General features: G+C 24.3%; 1 protein-coding gene across 1 annotated transcript; it reads right to left on the bottom strand.

Moving 5' to 3' along the window:
* Nucleotides 1-12019: 12019 nt before the first annotated feature.
* On the bottom strand, nt 12020-14056 carry LOC145843263 (cullin-3-like). Its single transcript, XM_082950727.1, has one exon. The coding sequence runs from the start codon at nt 14054-14056 to the stop codon at nt 12020-12022; it is 2037 nt and encodes a 678-aa protein (XP_082806853.1).
* Between the last annotated feature and the right edge of the window lie 3880 nt (nt 14057-17936).

Below are 17936 nucleotides of genomic sequence, written 5' to 3'. Positions count from 1 at the left end.
TTTTATTTTAATAAATTTTATCAGAGAATTTTTTTTTTTTTTTTGAAATAAAAAAGTTTAAATCAATAACATTAAAACAATAAATAAATAACTTTTAATGGCAAAATTTTAGTTAATTAGCTGCTAAAAAGCCTTCAATGTGGCAAAAACGCTGATGTAAAGAATAAATAAGTAAAAATTGTGAAAAAAGTGTTTTACCCCCCCCCCCTTATGCCCTTAACTTTAGGTGAGCACACTTTAGTCTAATATACAGGAATTTTTTAGCTTTGTTTTCAATTTTATTTTGCCTTGCTTATGTACTTATGTTACTGAATTTAACTTTAGCTGGCACCTTAGGTGACCCTTCAATTGTATATAACAGTGTTATTTCAACAATGCAATTTTTTATTTTTTTTGTATTTATTTAGTATTATGGTTTATGTATGTTACATATTGCTCTGAACTTAGTATAAAAATTAAATTGTTATGTTTGGCTTCATTTAAGCCTAACAATAGTATCATTTCATCATAGTGTCATTTCAGATTGTATTTTACATTGTTAGATAAACTAATTGTTTCTATTTTTTTAAATAATATTAACATTTGAAAGCTAAAGACAATACTTATGAAGGGCAGTGTCATTTCCACAATAAAACAAGATGTAACTTGGTGTCATTTAAACTTTTCTGAAATTTTTCCTGATTCGTAATACTTTAAGAATAAACTATAAAAATATAATTATTTAATATATTTATAAAACTGTTATTGTTTTTAAAGCCCTGCTTATGTACTTATTTACCATATAAATTGAAAATTATTCAGAAAAATTCCTGTATATTAAACCAAAGCGTGCTCACCTTTAGTTAAGCCTAACCAAAACTTTTGCATTTTTTTTATAATTCAATTGTTGAAATTAAAAAAAAATTACAACAGAAAAGTATAAATAAATTAAGTTAGTTTGATTTAATAATACTATATTAAAACTTAGGGACAGTTTATTATTCATATGAAGTTTAGACAAACAAATTGATTAAATAAAGTATTTAAAAATAAATAATAGTTATATAGCAACTTTAATAAAAAAACTTGACACACATAAAATAACTTAAACTAAAGGAATCTGCTTTTAATAATATTATTAAGAACTGAGTAGAAAACAAATTTTTACTTTTTAAACTAAAATTAAATAATTAAACCGTATAAGTTTTAAAAACACAAATAAAGTTGATCAGAATTATATTTTTAACATAAATACTAGTATTGTGTATTTACAATGCAGCAGTACTACATATGATTAATCCCTCCAAATCCAAAATTTGCAAAAAGTATGTTTTCTAGTGGTTAAAATTATTTTATTAAAACAATAGTTGACCCAAAACTAGAAATTATAAGTTTATTGAATGAATGCTGTAGTGGTTTTAATATTGAATAAAGTCGGAAAACAATTTAATATAAGTATAAAATCATCAAAATTTCAAATATTAATTAGGTTAACTAAATAGTTTCATGACAACTCAAACTAGGATATTCAAATTCCGCCTGCTCTTAAAAAATGTTTAAACTTCTACAACTAAAAAAGTTTTATTTATTTGAAAAGAAAACATATATAGGCATTATAAATAAATACAAACACTTATTTTGTTTATGCATTCTAAAATAGATTTAAATATTTTTGTTTTAGATTACTAAAACTAACGATATTTTTATTATATAATACTTTTTGAGTTGTGTGGCTCTTTAAGAATAAAATCCAAGAATTTTATTTTTATACAAAGTATTATAATAAAAATAGTCTGAACTTGTTTTGTCCGCATTCAAAAAGTCGTGCAACAAAAAATATTAAATCCTTTTTAAATGTCCTTTTAAAAGTGCTTTTTAAATCTTTAAAGTCCTCTTGTTGTGCCAATTTAATTTTTAGACTTAGATGTAAACTTTAAAATTTTATTTTTTTTAATTAAACAATAAATATTTTTGAAACTTGTATTCCTAATTATAAAAAGTTGGTATTTTTTACAAAAATATCCATAATTTATTAGAAAACTTAATACAATAAAACATTTTCGAACCTAATACAGTTTTTTTTTTTGTTAAAGTTGTTGATCTGATTCATTTTATTTCTTAAAAGACATAAATTTTTACTTATAAAGCTAATGCAAATTGAAAGTAAAAAAGATAATATACGAAAGAAAACTGTTTTTTAAATATTATATTTACTTCTAAACTAATATATTATTTGTTTAATAAGGTTTTTTTTTAAATAAAGCATAAGTCAATTATTATACACAATATAATTTTAAAGTTACAAATGCAAATAAATATCATGGTATATAATTTTTTTTCTATTAACAAACATTTGTCTGAGTCTTTTGTCGAGAAATTGTATAAACTACAAATTTCTACAAAGTCTTATACTTAGAAAAGTTACAAAAAAAGCAAACACGAACTATATGAGTAAAACGAATTAAAAAAAAACCGTACTACGTCTAAAAATTAACTATAAATGATTAACTTCGAGTAAACGCAAACAACATGTCTGTTAAAACTATTAATTTCTTTTTTTTAAGAATTTTTCTTTTGTAACTATATCTATTTACAGTTTCGGCTATTAGAAAATAGCTTTTACTTATGTAAATACATTGCAAATAAATTGAAATGAAGATTTAAAGTACAAAAAAGTAATAAAAATATTACATTTAAACTTAGTTTAAAATGAAAAAACCAGTTTTAGAATTTTTTTTTTCTTAAACAAAAAATCAACTTGCTTTATGAATTTGAATAAACTAATAATACTTTTTGTTATAACATAACAATTTACGACTTCTTTTGTTTTTATTACATCTTTTTGGACGTTTTAAATTAGTTTTAACTTTAATTTCACAAAAAAATATTTATTGCTCTAATTAAATAAAAAATAATATACAGTATGTTTTTTTAATTTATTGTTACAATACGGTACTATTAAAGATTTAAATATAAATTAGTGTCTACTTTCTTTTAAAAAAAAGTTTAAGTTTACACGTTGTTATTTATTGCTGTCTACTTAAAACCTTTTAACAATTTTGTGTACAAAACAGGAGCATTTATTTTTCATTTTATTTTTTTCTCTTTTTGATTTAGTTTTTGTATATTGTTATTTAACGCAATAACCCTAGAAAAAGCAGTAATAATAATAAATTCTAATAACAAAGTAGCTGCAACATATATTTGAAAACACACTGTATATCTAACAAAACATATCAAGTATACAATAAGTATAAATGTAAAAACTTGCTAGTAGCTGGTTTAAACGTATTCTATAAAATAAAAAAGGAATATTTAAGAAAAAAAGTTAAAATTATTGAATATAACACATAAACTAAGCTATTATAAATATCACTTTGAATAACATGGCTGACGAAATATTACTAATCACGAAACATTCTTAAATTATAGTAACAATTTCGACGTATTTTAAATATGTTTATTAAAACAAGTTACTAATTTAATCCTACTCAGTCGAAAAAATATTGGTATTATAAAAAGTATAAGATAAAAATACTTTTGTTTATTTACATATGTGCTATTTGTAAAAATACAATAATGCGTAAACTAATCAAAAATGATAATGACAAGTATTTACATATTTTTTACTACTAAAAGTCGTTAGCTAACTAACGATTCGTTTATTTTACGTTTTTGTAACAATTTTCTTTTTCAAATCTTCAAAACAAGTATGACTTGAAAGTAAATGTGAAAAAATATAACTAAAAATCGTACTTAATGGTAATCGTAATATTTCTCGTTTGTAATGACAGTTTTTGAAGCTTTGAAAGTACTATGATTTTACCTGTAGAAATATTTTATAATAAAACTTCAGAATTTATTGTAATGGTATAAAATGTTTTATAGTACGATAAGTTTAAGTTGTTTTAGAAAACAAAAAGATAAGAAAAACTAAAACCTTAAAAAAATTAATACCAAGAATAAAAAAAAAGTAAAATATCGGCTTTAAAAAAACTTTAACATTTCCCATTGTCAATTTGACAAAGGCTATATTCTTTGCTTTTATCACAAAAGTAAGCCCAAAGTTGGTTATCATAAAATACTGAACATTTAATATTATCTTCGTCATAATAATCTGGTTCGCCACCATGCCAATCGAACATCAAGTCATTTACAGGATTGCCGTTTAAAAATGTCCAATTACCAGACTCGTTCGAGTCGATAACACCGACAAAGATCCCACCATCTTTCTTAAGCATATTGACTGCTTTTGAAATTTCACTGTGAAATTTTTATATTATAAAATAATAAGACATAGAAAATATTAGTAGTTGGTACACATAAATGGTATCTCGAAAATTGTAACAAAACAAAGTTACTTAAAATAATAATATAATCAAATAAAGTCTCTAAACTAAAGTTTATTTATTTAGTCTAAAATTTTAGTAAATCATAAAATGGGATTGTTTATGTAATTTTACAACTTTAATTTTTTGTGAACATAAACAAAAGATAAACAATAAAAATTTTTACACAGTTTTGTTATTTCGTTATGCAAACAACTGGTTTATAATGCGACTTATTCTGGTTTTATTAAAGGTACATAAATACTTTTTAATTGTAAATATGATTTGAACAAATATAGCGAAAATAAAGTCCAGATCAAAATTAACTAATTTCTTTACAAAAACAAATAATGAAGAACATTTAAAGTCTTGGCTTGGTAGAATAATGTAAAAAATAAACAAAGCTTTTAATCGTTTATAAAGTAAACTGCAAAATCATCTAAGTTGGTAACAATATTCCTATAAATCTTAAAAAGCAAATAAATGTAGAATTTTATAAACCTATTTATCTGTAGTAAGGTAAAATTAAATCTTACTTTTATTTATTACAAACTCTTATACTCTTTTGTTTAAAAATAACTTGTATTTTCAAAATATTTCCAGTTTAGTTATTATTACGTTTGTTGTTAGTTTATTTTGACAAGTTGTTATCTAATTTTTTTATAATGTTACAGTAGTTAAGTACAAATATTTCAAAATAGCTTTTAATACTGCTAAAAAACATTTAGAGTTTATATGTTTTTATAGTAAAAAGGAAAAGTAAAAGAATTTTTTATAAAGTTAAACAAAAAATATTAATCTAATCTTATCTGTTTTAATTAACCGTTTTAAATATAAAAAAACTTTAAAATTATTGTTTTAGTATATAAAATACTTCCAATTTATTTTAATATCTAAAAAACAGTTATCAAAAACATAGTTAAACGTTGTTGAAATCATTTAAGTTATACAGTTTCAGTAAATAATTACCTGTGATAACTCTTTCCTATATCACCAAGTAGACTTGAAACCATTGTACCATTATGTTTTATGCAATATTCTTTTGATTCATTAAAAAGTTTTCTTGTTGTGCTTAGTTCAAAACTAAAACAATCTATAATGAAGTTGATTAATTAATATTGTTTAGTGACAAAAACTACTAATGTATATTTTAAAGTGACATTTTTGTATTTAAGTATAATATTAGTTCTAAGGGTTTTTAATTATTTTGATTTTTTTCTATTAGTTTCTCTTGTGCTAATTTAAAGGTCATATAAGTAAATAAGTAAAATTCACATGGTTTATATTTAGTACAAGTTTCAAAGTATGTAAAACTGCGTATTTAAAGCATAGTTATGTATATAAAGTTGAATTTAGAACAATCTTTCTGTTTTCAGCTCAACAATAGTTGAGATTTTACGTTTAAAGTTTAATCTTAGGTATATTAAAAGTTAGAAAGTTTTTTATTAGCGTATATGATATAAAAAACAAAACCTTTTTTTACTGATCAAAAACAAACCTTCGCATGCTTCATTTATAACGCGTTTATTTTTTCCAGTACAGTTTCCTTGTATACATTTTCTTTGTTCAGTTTTGTAAAATACGTCATCTATTAGTTTACATTTTCCGGTTGTCCAATCGCTCCAAATCGGTTCTTCGATACTTTCTGTCTCGTTCTATAAATATGTAATTCTAGTTAGTATTAGTCTTTAAAATAGTTATGTAAAGATTCCAACAGATAAGCACTTCTTTTGAAATAGTATAAAATGCTTTTAACTCACATTAAGATTTTGTTTTTGAGCTTGTAACACGATTTTAGGTTGGTTTAATGTAGTTTAAATGTTTCTCAATTTTGAAAATATGTTATATAATTAAAACTTTTTTTAACTAATAAAGTGAAGAAAGTTAAATTTAAAATATAAAATATATGTAAACTAAAAAAAGTCATTATAATAAATTACTATAACAGCTTGTTTTATAAAAAACTTACCAGAAATGCATGTGTTTATTTTTAATTTATGTTATAAAATATTTTAACTAAGCCATACCTTTTTTGAACTTCCATAGGCAATTCCAATTATAATAACTAAAAGAGCAATCATTACAATTGCAAATATAATTTTGTGTTTTAATTTAACTTTCTTTATTGACTCCATCATTTTTTGGGTAGATAAACTATACTTTTTGATATATGAAAGTTACAAAAATTACTCAAAGCTAAGATAATAGTAATTATGTATCTAAGAACTTTTTAAAATACAACTATTTAGCTTTTATTAGTTATATTTCAATTTTATACAAAGTTCAATCTGTTATACTTTTATGTTTAATTTATTTTTAAACAAGAAATATTAAACAATAATTTTAATCAAAGTTAAAAAATTATGCAAAACTTTGTTTACAACATTAGAAAACCAATTCGTATTTAATTTTCAAACTCTAAAAACTAACACTTTAGTTATAAGTTTGTTTTAAATATTAGTTTCAAAGAATTGCAATTTTTATTGATAAGTTTTTAAAGTCATTAAAAAACTTTTCTCTACCCTTAATAACTAGATAAAAAGCATTTAAAGCATTTGTTTTTCAACTTTTACTAGTTTAAAAATAAGTTTTATATTGTCTATTTTATATAAACACATATGTTATTTAAGTTCATATGTTTTCAAAAAACATTGTACAAATTTTATGTGAAAGTAAAACTGAAAAAAAACATTTATTTAGAAGTTTTGTTTAAGACAAAATAAAAAGAACAACAAAAAAAAAATCCGCCTTTACTTTCATAAAAAAAAATCTTTTTTTTTCTTACACCAAAGTGTAGTTAGTACGCATTATTTTTATAGAAATAAATCTTTATTCTTTTTTTTTAAACTTACTACATACTTCTATACAATTTTCTGGTTTATTTAACTACAAGTATACAATAAAAATAATAAATCAGAAAGTATAACAAAAGAGCTTATTTATTATTAATAAAGAAAACTTGCGACCTTTACTTTAAATGCACTAAATGATTTTTCTTTACACAAAGGTGTAGTACACAATATGTTTCTATAAAAAATAACTTGATGCTTTTGAAACTTAGTAGAGTTTTTATTAGTGAAATTCTTTATTGTTATTTAACTCAAAAATATATCAGAAAGTGTTAAAAAACAGAAATTATTAATGAAATCAGATTATAAGATTTTTTGATTGCACACTTTAGTAATGTTTATTAAAGCTTTAGTGCAAATTTTTAGAATAGTGCTTAAAGTTGCTAACTTACAGAACATGTTGTACTTATTTCTAGTTTTAATTAATAAAACATTATAAACTTAAGCTATAACAGCCCTCAAAATGAAAAAGAAAAAGTTTAAAATTTGTTAACTTTTATCAAAAAATTCTATGAAAGTGTGTGTGTAGACTTCAAAAAATTCTGCGCTAAACTATTCATTCAACGCTTTCACTTATATCTAGATATGAGTCGTAAAATTGTTTGCACAACAACAACTCTTTTTTCGATAAACACTTTGAAAAACTTACTCCCTTAAGATAAAAGTTTAAACAAAAAATAATAAACAACTGATACGACGAAGTAAATATATTTACAAGTTCATGCGAACCTAACGTAAGCGTTAAAAATATTAAAAAAATAATAATGTTAAAATTTTCTGATTTGATGTAATATAATTTCTAAAAATTTATAACTTTGAAATACGAAGAAAAATTTTATTAACTTTTGCACTTTAACTTACTTTAATTAAATTTTATACAGATTAAATTAATCGTTAAAGTATTTATTTTCCCAAAATTAAAATGCTTAAGCAAGCAGTTGTGTGTGTTTGTCAATAATAGTTTTTATGATAGTATAAGGTTTCTATATATTGTTGACGAAATTCAGTATTCATAAATTAAAAATTAATTAAATACTATTTAAACTTTTTAAATATTAATAAACGTTCTTGTTGTCGCATTAGTAAAACTAAATAAAACTAGATTAAACTGTTTTCTCTGTATGTATCAAATAAAAAGTTTCAAAAAGCGTAAAAATTCACTTGTTTTCTTATGTTATAAGTTATGCTAGGAGTATATATGTATCTGGTTTTTCTGTGTAACTGTCTTTTATTTAATGTTTTTTAAAACAAACCACAAGATTAAGTACTTTATTATCAAAACGAATTTGTTAACTAAAATAAGCTATGTGTTATAAAAATGTTTTAAATTTCAAAATTTGTAAAAGTAATCAATATTTCATAAAACAAAACTGTGAACTTTTAATTACGTTTAAAACTATTCGAACTGCAGCTATATAATAATTGTAACTGAACTCTGGCATTGTTACGTTGCTTTGTCTACAAGTGTGCACTGAAAAGGCACCTAACTTAGCTAGAATTAAAAAATAGCAAAGTTTTAAATTTACTATTTTATGAAAGGAATACTTAGCATAACTCTTGTTTAGTGCAAAGTATTTTTTCTCTCTTTTCATAAAGGCAAACAACTTTTAAAACCTAAAACTGTAAAACACGAGTATTAAATTTCTAAAATGTTTTGGTAAACTTTTCAAAGGCTTTGAATAAATAAACATTAAAGAAATTTTTGAATAAAGGGAGTATTTGCAGGTTATAGTAAAGTTTTAGTAAGTTTTAGTAGAAACGGTTTATAAACAATTTTAAAATTTGCATAACTTTAATAATGTAAACTAAAATTTATAGTTAGTTTATTAAAGTTAAAAAAGAAAAATCATTTTTAAAGTTTTAAATTATTTTAAAATATATTTTTTTTCAAAGATTGAGTAATACACAACTGTACTTTTTTTTAATTGTTGGAAAGTTTAAAAAGAATGTTTATATTGAAACAAACCAATTGGTTATGATTATACAAACACATTTTACTAAAACATATATTTACTAATAGTTTGAACATTCTTTTAGTTTTGTTTAAGCTATAATTTTAAAAATTAAAAAAATTTTACAGCAAGTTGTGCTTGGTTTAACTTTTAAATTTTAGTTTTAATAAAAAAACAGTCATGTTTTGATACTTACCAAACTGAGTCAATTGGTTCAATGTTTACTAAATTGTTAAAATTTTTATTTATTTTAAACGTTTGTTTTACTGACAAAACAAAACATTACCTTAAAACTTATTTTTTTACTAAGTACGAGAAAATTTTCCAATCATAAAAAATATTCATCAACTTACAGTAAACTTCTGAATATATATATATATATATATATTAAAGTTAATATTAAAACTTGAACATATTCTACATGGCCCAATTGAAGGGCTTTTAAATAATTTATTGGAATGTATACATATATAAATATATAGTTAATAAACCTTGTTATCAACTCTTTAACATTTTGTTTTGAGCTACATGGTATCATTGTTTTTAATTGTTTAAAACAATTTATGCTTTATAATTAAATTTAGTTATAAACGTTCAATAAAGTTATAGAAGTATAACTATTTATACAAATTAAAATTCTAAACACTCTAAAAAAAAAGTAAATTTTTGTGAAGGCGATAAAATACTTTACTAAGCTTGGTTTAAAGAGAGAGTTTTAACTTTGTTAAACTTTTTAAATTAAGTATTAATTTCTATTGTATTAAAATATACTTATTGAAAATAATACATACTATTTTTTGTGTATTCAGTTTAAACTAATCGTTTAGTAAGTTTGTTAATTATACGATTTTTACAATTTCATTAAGTAGTATTTATATTATTATAAAAACGTTTGTTTTCATTGATTTAAATACTTTGTATATTTTGTTAAGACAACTATTAACTAAATGTTACGGCTTATATCATAACATGTCTTAGGAGATATAATTTTCTAGTCCAGTTTGCAATAATACAATTTACCTAGCTTTTAATCATTCATAAAAAACTATAATACTCAATGTAAAAACAATGTAATCTTTTTATCCCATAACCTTTTGTTTAGTTGTTGAAAAAAAGTTAAAAAAACTTTAATATGCTGACGTGGTCAAAATTAATGTTAGTAGTTAATTGAGACAAAAAATAATTCTAAACTTTACCCTAGAGTAAAATAAGGCAAAAAAATTATTGTCAGTGGCGTTATTTTACCTTGAAAATGGAGATATTTTTCAGATTTTAGACCAACTTTGTTGTTTAAATTCTGATGCCTTCTAATTAATCTATTTTATTTATAAACATTTTAAACTTTTTAGCCTCTTAAAAAGGTAAATAGCTTTAGTAAACCGCATTCTACTCTTTTTATTTAAATTTTAAAATTATTCTTGTCCACTTTAAAGCAGTGGTCACCGACCCAATAAAAATCAGCCTGTAATAAGCTTTTGTCCCTAAAAGACTCATGAAGAAGAAAAGAGTAAGAATAAATCTAATTAAGTTTTATTTAACAAAATTATTTTGTCTATTTTCAGTCCTTTCCGTTGACTTTGAAACAAAAACAAGTTTTACAAATAAAATTTCAACACCTTTCATTACTGCAATCTTTTAATTCTAATAAACTGTTAAGTTAATTTAAATAATTCATAAAAAATTCTTTACCACAAATAAACGTTGTTAGCATCGAAAACACAAAAATTCTATTCACAGTTTAGGTTTTTTTAGTTTTAAATAGTCACTAAAGATGCTGATTGTGATGAAGCTCGTGCAAAAACGAATTTTCATTAAAACATGTGTCTAAACTTCGCAAAAAATTTAAAAAAATAAAATTTCAGTCTACAGTAGTTCTTGGCACTTTTCATGAACCTTTGAAATTCAAACAAAAAGTTTAGTAATCAGTTACTATATTTAAAGGTACGTGGATAACTTTAAATGACGAAAGGACAACCTTGAGAATAGCAATATCGCATTTTTTATACTTAATAGCTTCATAAAACAGGACTGAAAAGGAAGTTACAAACATTATTGTTCAGCTCATTTTAGTTGAAGCTTTGTAATTGTAATTTTAGATAAGTTTAATGTATTTAATTTAATTTTAATACTTCTAATTATCTGTATCATAAACATAGTATAAAATATTGATTCCTTGTGTATACAATAAATAAAATATAAAAACGATCTTTTGTTGGACTTTGAATTACTGTTAACTTCTTAATAAAACACCTACGGGACTCATCAAATTAAGATTCATATAGATCTGGATATTTTTTAACAAAGGATCCTGCCGGATTAAAATTCTATTTTTATTAGTATTTGGTCGGATGTTGATCTTCAACCAGATTCCTATTAACATAAAATTTGAACCAATTTTAAAAAAAGTATTTATTCAAGGCTTTCTCTAGATTTGTGGTTTTTCGTTTTGTAAAAGCAGGAGTTCAAATTCATGTAGTTTTGTTCAACAATAGATACTTTAAATTATTACAATAATTATTTTTCATCTACATATAAGTACTATATTATAAATAAGCAGTTTAAATCTGATTAATGTAAGTTTAAAAAAATACACAAAACATTTTTGTAATATAAACTAATTTATTTGCACCTAAAAAACTTAGACATAAGAAGAAACGAGTTTCATAAAAATAAAAAAAGTACGTTTCAAAATCAAAATCTGTTTAACATAGCCTTTAACAAAGCTTTAAGTAAAAGTGCTGCTAAATTTTTCGAATTATTTTACTTATATAAAGATGTTTTTTATTTTAGGAATTTTCATTTAACAAAAGGTAATCAAAAACTAGAACATATATCACTATTTATACATACTATGAACATGTATATTGTTAAATTTTTTAACCTATAACTAAAAACGCTGTTTCCGTCAAATTTAAGCTTTCGGAAGCATTTGGACGTAGATCCTGTCGGACTCATGATCCAAACCTTGGTTGACCGTGAAGCTGTCAGTGGGTGAGTAAGTATTACCAGAAGGATTCTTCAAAAGAATTTTGGATTTCTCGCATGTTAGAGAACGAAGTACTTCCGTTAAATCGTTTTCCGACAAATTAGTTTCGTTTAACATCTCTTCGAAAGTAAATTGATTTCTCTGATTGAAAAGCTCAATAACTGGTATCTGGTAATATGAGTACAATTGCAGAGTGTACGTCTTAACTGATAAGTCTAAACTTACTTCGGCTAAAAAGTTTTTGTTCAAAACTCTCAAAGTCTTGTACGTGTTCTCCTCCGCTCTATTATGGTAGAAATGTTGAAATCTTTCAAAGCTGTCTCTTACAACCGCAGGTATAAGATTTGCGTCAAGCCTTTTATAAGCAGGCCATGTGCGAGCGCTCACTACTCTGAAAGTCGAATTAACATCTCTGCGAGGATTTCCTTCTTTCCTGAAGGCTTTGTTCAACTTTCTGGACGCCTCGAAGTCTTTTATTATCTTGATCGGTTCTTTTGAGTCGTACGGGTGGCCGAATTCTTTCAACCAATCAACAATAATTTTGTCATAAGCCAAGTATGGAGATTTGGGCCTCACGAGTCTTTTGCACAAATACTTTTTAAACGCTGCGTTGAAATCAGGTTTTACTTCCTCGGTTATTTTTCTGTAAATGGTCTCGAAGTGATTTAAAACTGTTTCCATATCTTTTTCTTCCTGACCTGAGTAAAATTTAATTTTTTTCATGTCAATATAAATACACAAGTGTTCACAGACTTTCTTGTTGGTGACAATTTTATTAAAGGTGCCGTCGACCACAAGCTTATACTCATGGTTGTCGGAAAAGGAGTTGGTCACAAGTCTATTACAAGTGTTCTTCAGCTCAACCAATCCGTTGACTTTCTTCGCGGCTTGTGATGGTATAGCCGTTTCTTCCAATAATTTTTCACCTGCTGCTAGTTCATATTTTGCCAAACAGTCTTGCATGATTTTATGTCCACCTTTGACTCTTTTGAAAGTATTGTACACACTCTTGAGCTGTTCTTCCGATTTTTCTTCGAACATTCTCGGAACTCCGCCGCATCCTACGCGATGAGCTATTGCTTGCAATTTGTCAGAAATGAGAATTTTCTGTAACACGCTTTTGGTCTTATCGGTAGTTTTTTCATTACCGTACGAACCAGTGCGTGCTTTTTCGTTTGCAATTAAAGTTTCGACCGCGACAACGTACTCGTGTGACGACATGTCAACAATGTTTTTTTCTGCGACCCTTAAGTAGTATTCTTCTGCTTGGTCTAAGAAATTTTTTTCGAAAACTTCATAGTAACACTCCATCTCGACTAGCATGTCACAAAGAGTCTTTATTTCGTCGCAATTAACTTCCATGCCAACTCTGTGATTGTCAGTAGTTTGACTAAGAATTGTCTTCAACCTTTCTTTGATATCTATATTCAAAACGATTTCTTTTTTGAACCCTTTCAAGCCAATCTTTTTAATTCCGTCTTTTGGCACTTCGTCTTCTGGAACATCTTCAATCCAAAGCTCAAGATGCTTGAAAAGCTCTGAGAAATTATCTATTGTTGTTTTGTAGGTGTTCCAGTTAAAAGCAAGTGCTTGGAGCAAGCTCTCATCTTGAACCGGTAGGAGTTTCGGCAAAACGTTTTCCACAAGATGTTTATGAACTTCTTCCACAAACATGTTGTACATATCTTCAGCGTGTTGGTGGTGTGTGCAGTCGTACGAATTGTAATACAGGTTTTCATTGCCGTCGGTAAACTTATCGTCTTCGAAATTTACCTTCAAATGATGTCTCGTTCCCAACCTCAAGTTGTTCATACAATCTTCGTGCCTGAAATCTTTGTACTTATTGAGTTCAGGATGCCAGTACTCAATGTTAAACTTTTTCAGGTCGCCTTCATCAAAAATAATTTCACCGAGCCTGTTGTCATCGCAACTCTTGTATTTATCGACAATTTGGTCTGCCATTTTTATTTACAACTAAACTCTCTACAAAAATTCAAAATGAGTTAGAAAAAAGTTAAGTTTCTACTAATACATGTACATTTAACTTAATTTAAATTTAATTATATGAAAGAAATACTCTGTACCAGAATAAAATGCAAAGGTTTATTATTGAAAAATTTAACATATTTGTCTATAAAAAATCTTATGTATGAATATGGAACAACGATTTTTCATTCACGAGTTAATGAAAAACGACTAGGATTAAAAATACCTAAAATTATTCTGATTTTATATAACCCCAAACTTGATATAGAAAATAAATTTTCAAAATTACAAGCTAAACTTCAGGTAAACTTGAACAACATATTGAACAACTTAGTATAAAAATTAAAATAAACTTGATCGTTTGAAATAACTTTCAACTATTATTCACTATTAAAATAACAGAATTAATAATTTGTTGTTATTTTCTATATTAGAAATCAACTATCTTTAGTTACAATTAAATAAAAAAAAATTGTCCTGTCCATCTAACTTTTCATAAACCCTATTTATTAATGTTATTTGTAAATGTTGTTGCTATAAGCACTACCAGCTGCAAATAATTGTCATGTGTTGACACTAAACTTTTATATCCTGTTGTTATTTTAGTAAACATTATTCAAAAAATCATAAAAATACCACAATTTCAAAGCGTTTAACTAAACATAGGCGTAGTTATTGGATAATTTGATTAGTTGATCTAAATTTGTCAAAATAAAAAATTACAAACTAAGCTTGGGCATACTTGAACATCATTTGAAAAACTTAGTTTAAAAATTTAAACTACACTTGATTTATAAAAGAATATTTAATTATGTATCAGTTTTACAATAAACAGGATTGTCATTTTTCAAGTCAAAAACTATCCTTACTCAAATGTATCCTGAGATATCTTTTATGTTCAACAACAAGACTTAAATCTGTCCTAAGTAGTTTTAAACAATATTTAAAAATACTTGGTCATCTCTTTAATCCTTATTTAACATATTATTAACATACTTTTAAAATGTTTTTTATTTAAAGCTTCAAGCTCTCAAACCTTAAACAGGTTTTATTGGATTTAATTAAACTTTGTTTTTCCTTTGGTTATTTTAACATTAAACATTCAAAAAATCATTAAAAAACCACTAGCATTTAGTTTAACACAGGGTTGCCACTGACTTTATATTTATGTATATTTGAGACATGTTTTTTTCCAGGCTTTCAAAATTCTTCCTGCTTTAAGGTCTACTTTTAAGGTTTTAAGAAATACGTAAAGTTACCTTAATTTTTTATAAATAACACAATAGTTGCTTGAATCATCGTGAAAAAAAAATAACTATCCTGAGTGTCTAACTTTAAATCAACCTTTTTTCAGGATTGTTGCTTCAAGCTATACCAACTAAAATTGGCTTTATAAAATAAGATCAACCACTATTTTCTGTAGTTATTTTAAAATTCAACACTCAAAAAATCATTAAAAAACTATAAGCATTATAATTTACACAGGGTTGCCACTGACTTTAGGAAAATTTTCTCCAAGTTTTCAAAATTCTTCCAGGTTTTGTTAAAGTACTTGTTTTGATTCTATTTAAAGACTAAACTTGATTTTTGAGGTTTAAAACTGTGTTAAAATATATAATCACACTAAAAAGATATTGTAAAGGTACATTAGATATATTTTTGGTGGAAAACTTTTGATTATGACACAAAATTTTCATCTTTATTATAAATTTTGTGTTGAATAAAATTTTTCTACTTTACATTTAAAAATTATTAAAAATTGCAGATTTTACCATGTTTTTTAGTGATTTTTTATATACAAAATTCCAGGTTTTCCCAGTATTTTTAAGATTTCTTCATTTCCAGGGTTTTCAATGTTTTTTTTAGCCTAAATTGTCAAGTTACAGCCTTTTAAGTTAACCAAGTTAAGTAGCTACCCTGTTAACATAGGTGTAGTATTTTTATAGAGTGTTTATTTGGTGAAAATAATTTCCCATTTATTCTTAATGGTAGACTCAAGGATTAATTCTAGTAAAACAAAAATAAAAATCATAATTTAGCTAAGCTTTAGGTATACTTAAAAAAACAAATAAAGTAGAAAATCTTTATAAAATGATAACTCTTGCATAAACTTTAGAAATAAAAATAAATGAATTTTTTTTTACTTTAAAAAAGGTTTAAATAAAAATTTAAAATGTCACAATATTAATAACATAATTAATAAAAGGAAACTCAAAGACCTTGTGAGTATGATTTAATACAAACCATTTGATCTAACAGAATTTACACAACATATAAATTTAAAAAAAAAGTTATCATTTATTTTTATTACTGAAGTTTATGCTAGAGTTTTTATTTTCTATAGATATTTTATAAGTTAAAAAATTGAAATGTTAAAAATATTTCAGTAGATAAATAAACAATACTTTATTAGAAAAAAATCAAAACTCTTACTTGACAGCAATTGTGTTGCTCACAAACTTTGTTGGAAAAGAATTTAAAACACATACTTATTAATCAAATCTATTAGGTTTGTAGCTTGAAGCTATAACACATAAAACTAATTTGATTAAAACTAGATTAAACAATTTTAGTTGTTATTTCAACATTTAATATTCAAAACATCACTAAAAACCCACAAGTATTAAATTCAACACTGATTTTTAAATTATTCTGAGTTTCTAACTTTTAATTAACCCTATTTCAAGATTGTTGCTTCAAGCTCTAACAGCTAAAATTGGTTTTATTGAAATGAGAATAAACCTTTGTTGCCTGTGGTTATTTAAATATTTAATATTTAAAAAACCATTAAAAAACAGGAGCATTTAATTTAACACAAGGTTGCCACTGAGTTTTGGAAATTTTTCTCCAGGTTTCAAAGTTCTTGTTTTAGGGACTACTTTAAGATTAAACTAGATTTTTGTGGTAAAAAATTGTGTAAATTAGTATAAAAACCATAAAAAGATACTTTTAAGGTACTTTAAATGTGTATATAATAGAAAATTATTGATGATAACACTAAATTTTAATTTATATTGCAAATTTTTGTGTAATAAAATTTTTCTACTTTACATATAAATTGTTTAAAACTACAGGTTTTTTAGGTTTATGAGTAATTTTTATTAAAATTTCCTGGTTTTAGAGTCTTTTTCAAGATTTTTCAAGTTCAAGGTTTATATTGGCCTAAATTGTCAAATTACAGATTTTTACTGGTTTCTAGGTAAAGTAGCAATACAGTTAATACAGGTGTAGTTTTTATTTTATAAACTGATATTAATTCCATATAGTTTAATGGTAAACTCAAAAATTACTCGGATAAAAAATGATTTAGAGATTTATAAAAATTAATAAGGTTTCAAGAAATACCTAAAGTTACCTTAATTTTTTAAAATAACACCATAGTTGCATGAATCATCGTGAAATCAAAATTACAACTATCCTGAGTATTTAACTTTGAATAAACCATATTTCAGGACTGTTGCTTGAAGCTATATCAACTAAAATTGGTTTTATCAAATGAGATTAAACTTTAATTTTCTGTAGTTATTTCAAAATTCACTATTCAAAAATCAATAAAAAACCATAAGCATTGAAATTTACACAGGGTTGCCACTGACTTTAGGAAAATTTTCTCCAAGTTTTCAAAATTCTTCCAGGTGTTGTTAAAGTACTTGTTTTCAGTCTATTTATAGATTAAACTTGATTTTTTAGGTTAAAAACTGTGCTAAAATATATTATTACACTAAAAAGATATTGTAAAGGTAATTTAAATGTATTTTTGGTAGAAAAATTTTGATGATGACACAAAATTTTCATTTATATCACAAAACTTGTATTAAATAAAAAGTTTCTACTTAACATGTAAAAATTGTTAAAA

Source organism: Thalia democratica, chromosome 8 (genome assembly GCF_965202585.1).
Source record: "Thalia democratica chromosome 8, ktThaDemo2.hap1.1, whole genome shotgun sequence".
In the NCBI taxonomy this organism is placed as follows: domain Eukaryota; kingdom Metazoa; phylum Chordata; class Thaliacea; order Salpida; family Salpidae; genus Thalia; species Thalia democratica.
Note: the sequence above shows the minus strand (reverse complement) of the source record. Positions and strands in the feature narration are given on the sequence as shown.

Excerpts from the sequence above, each read along its gene's own strand:
- LOC145843263 (XM_082950727.1), bottom strand. The coding sequence starts at position 14,056 with ATGGCAGACCAAATTGTCGATAAATACAAGAGTTGCGATGACAACAGG.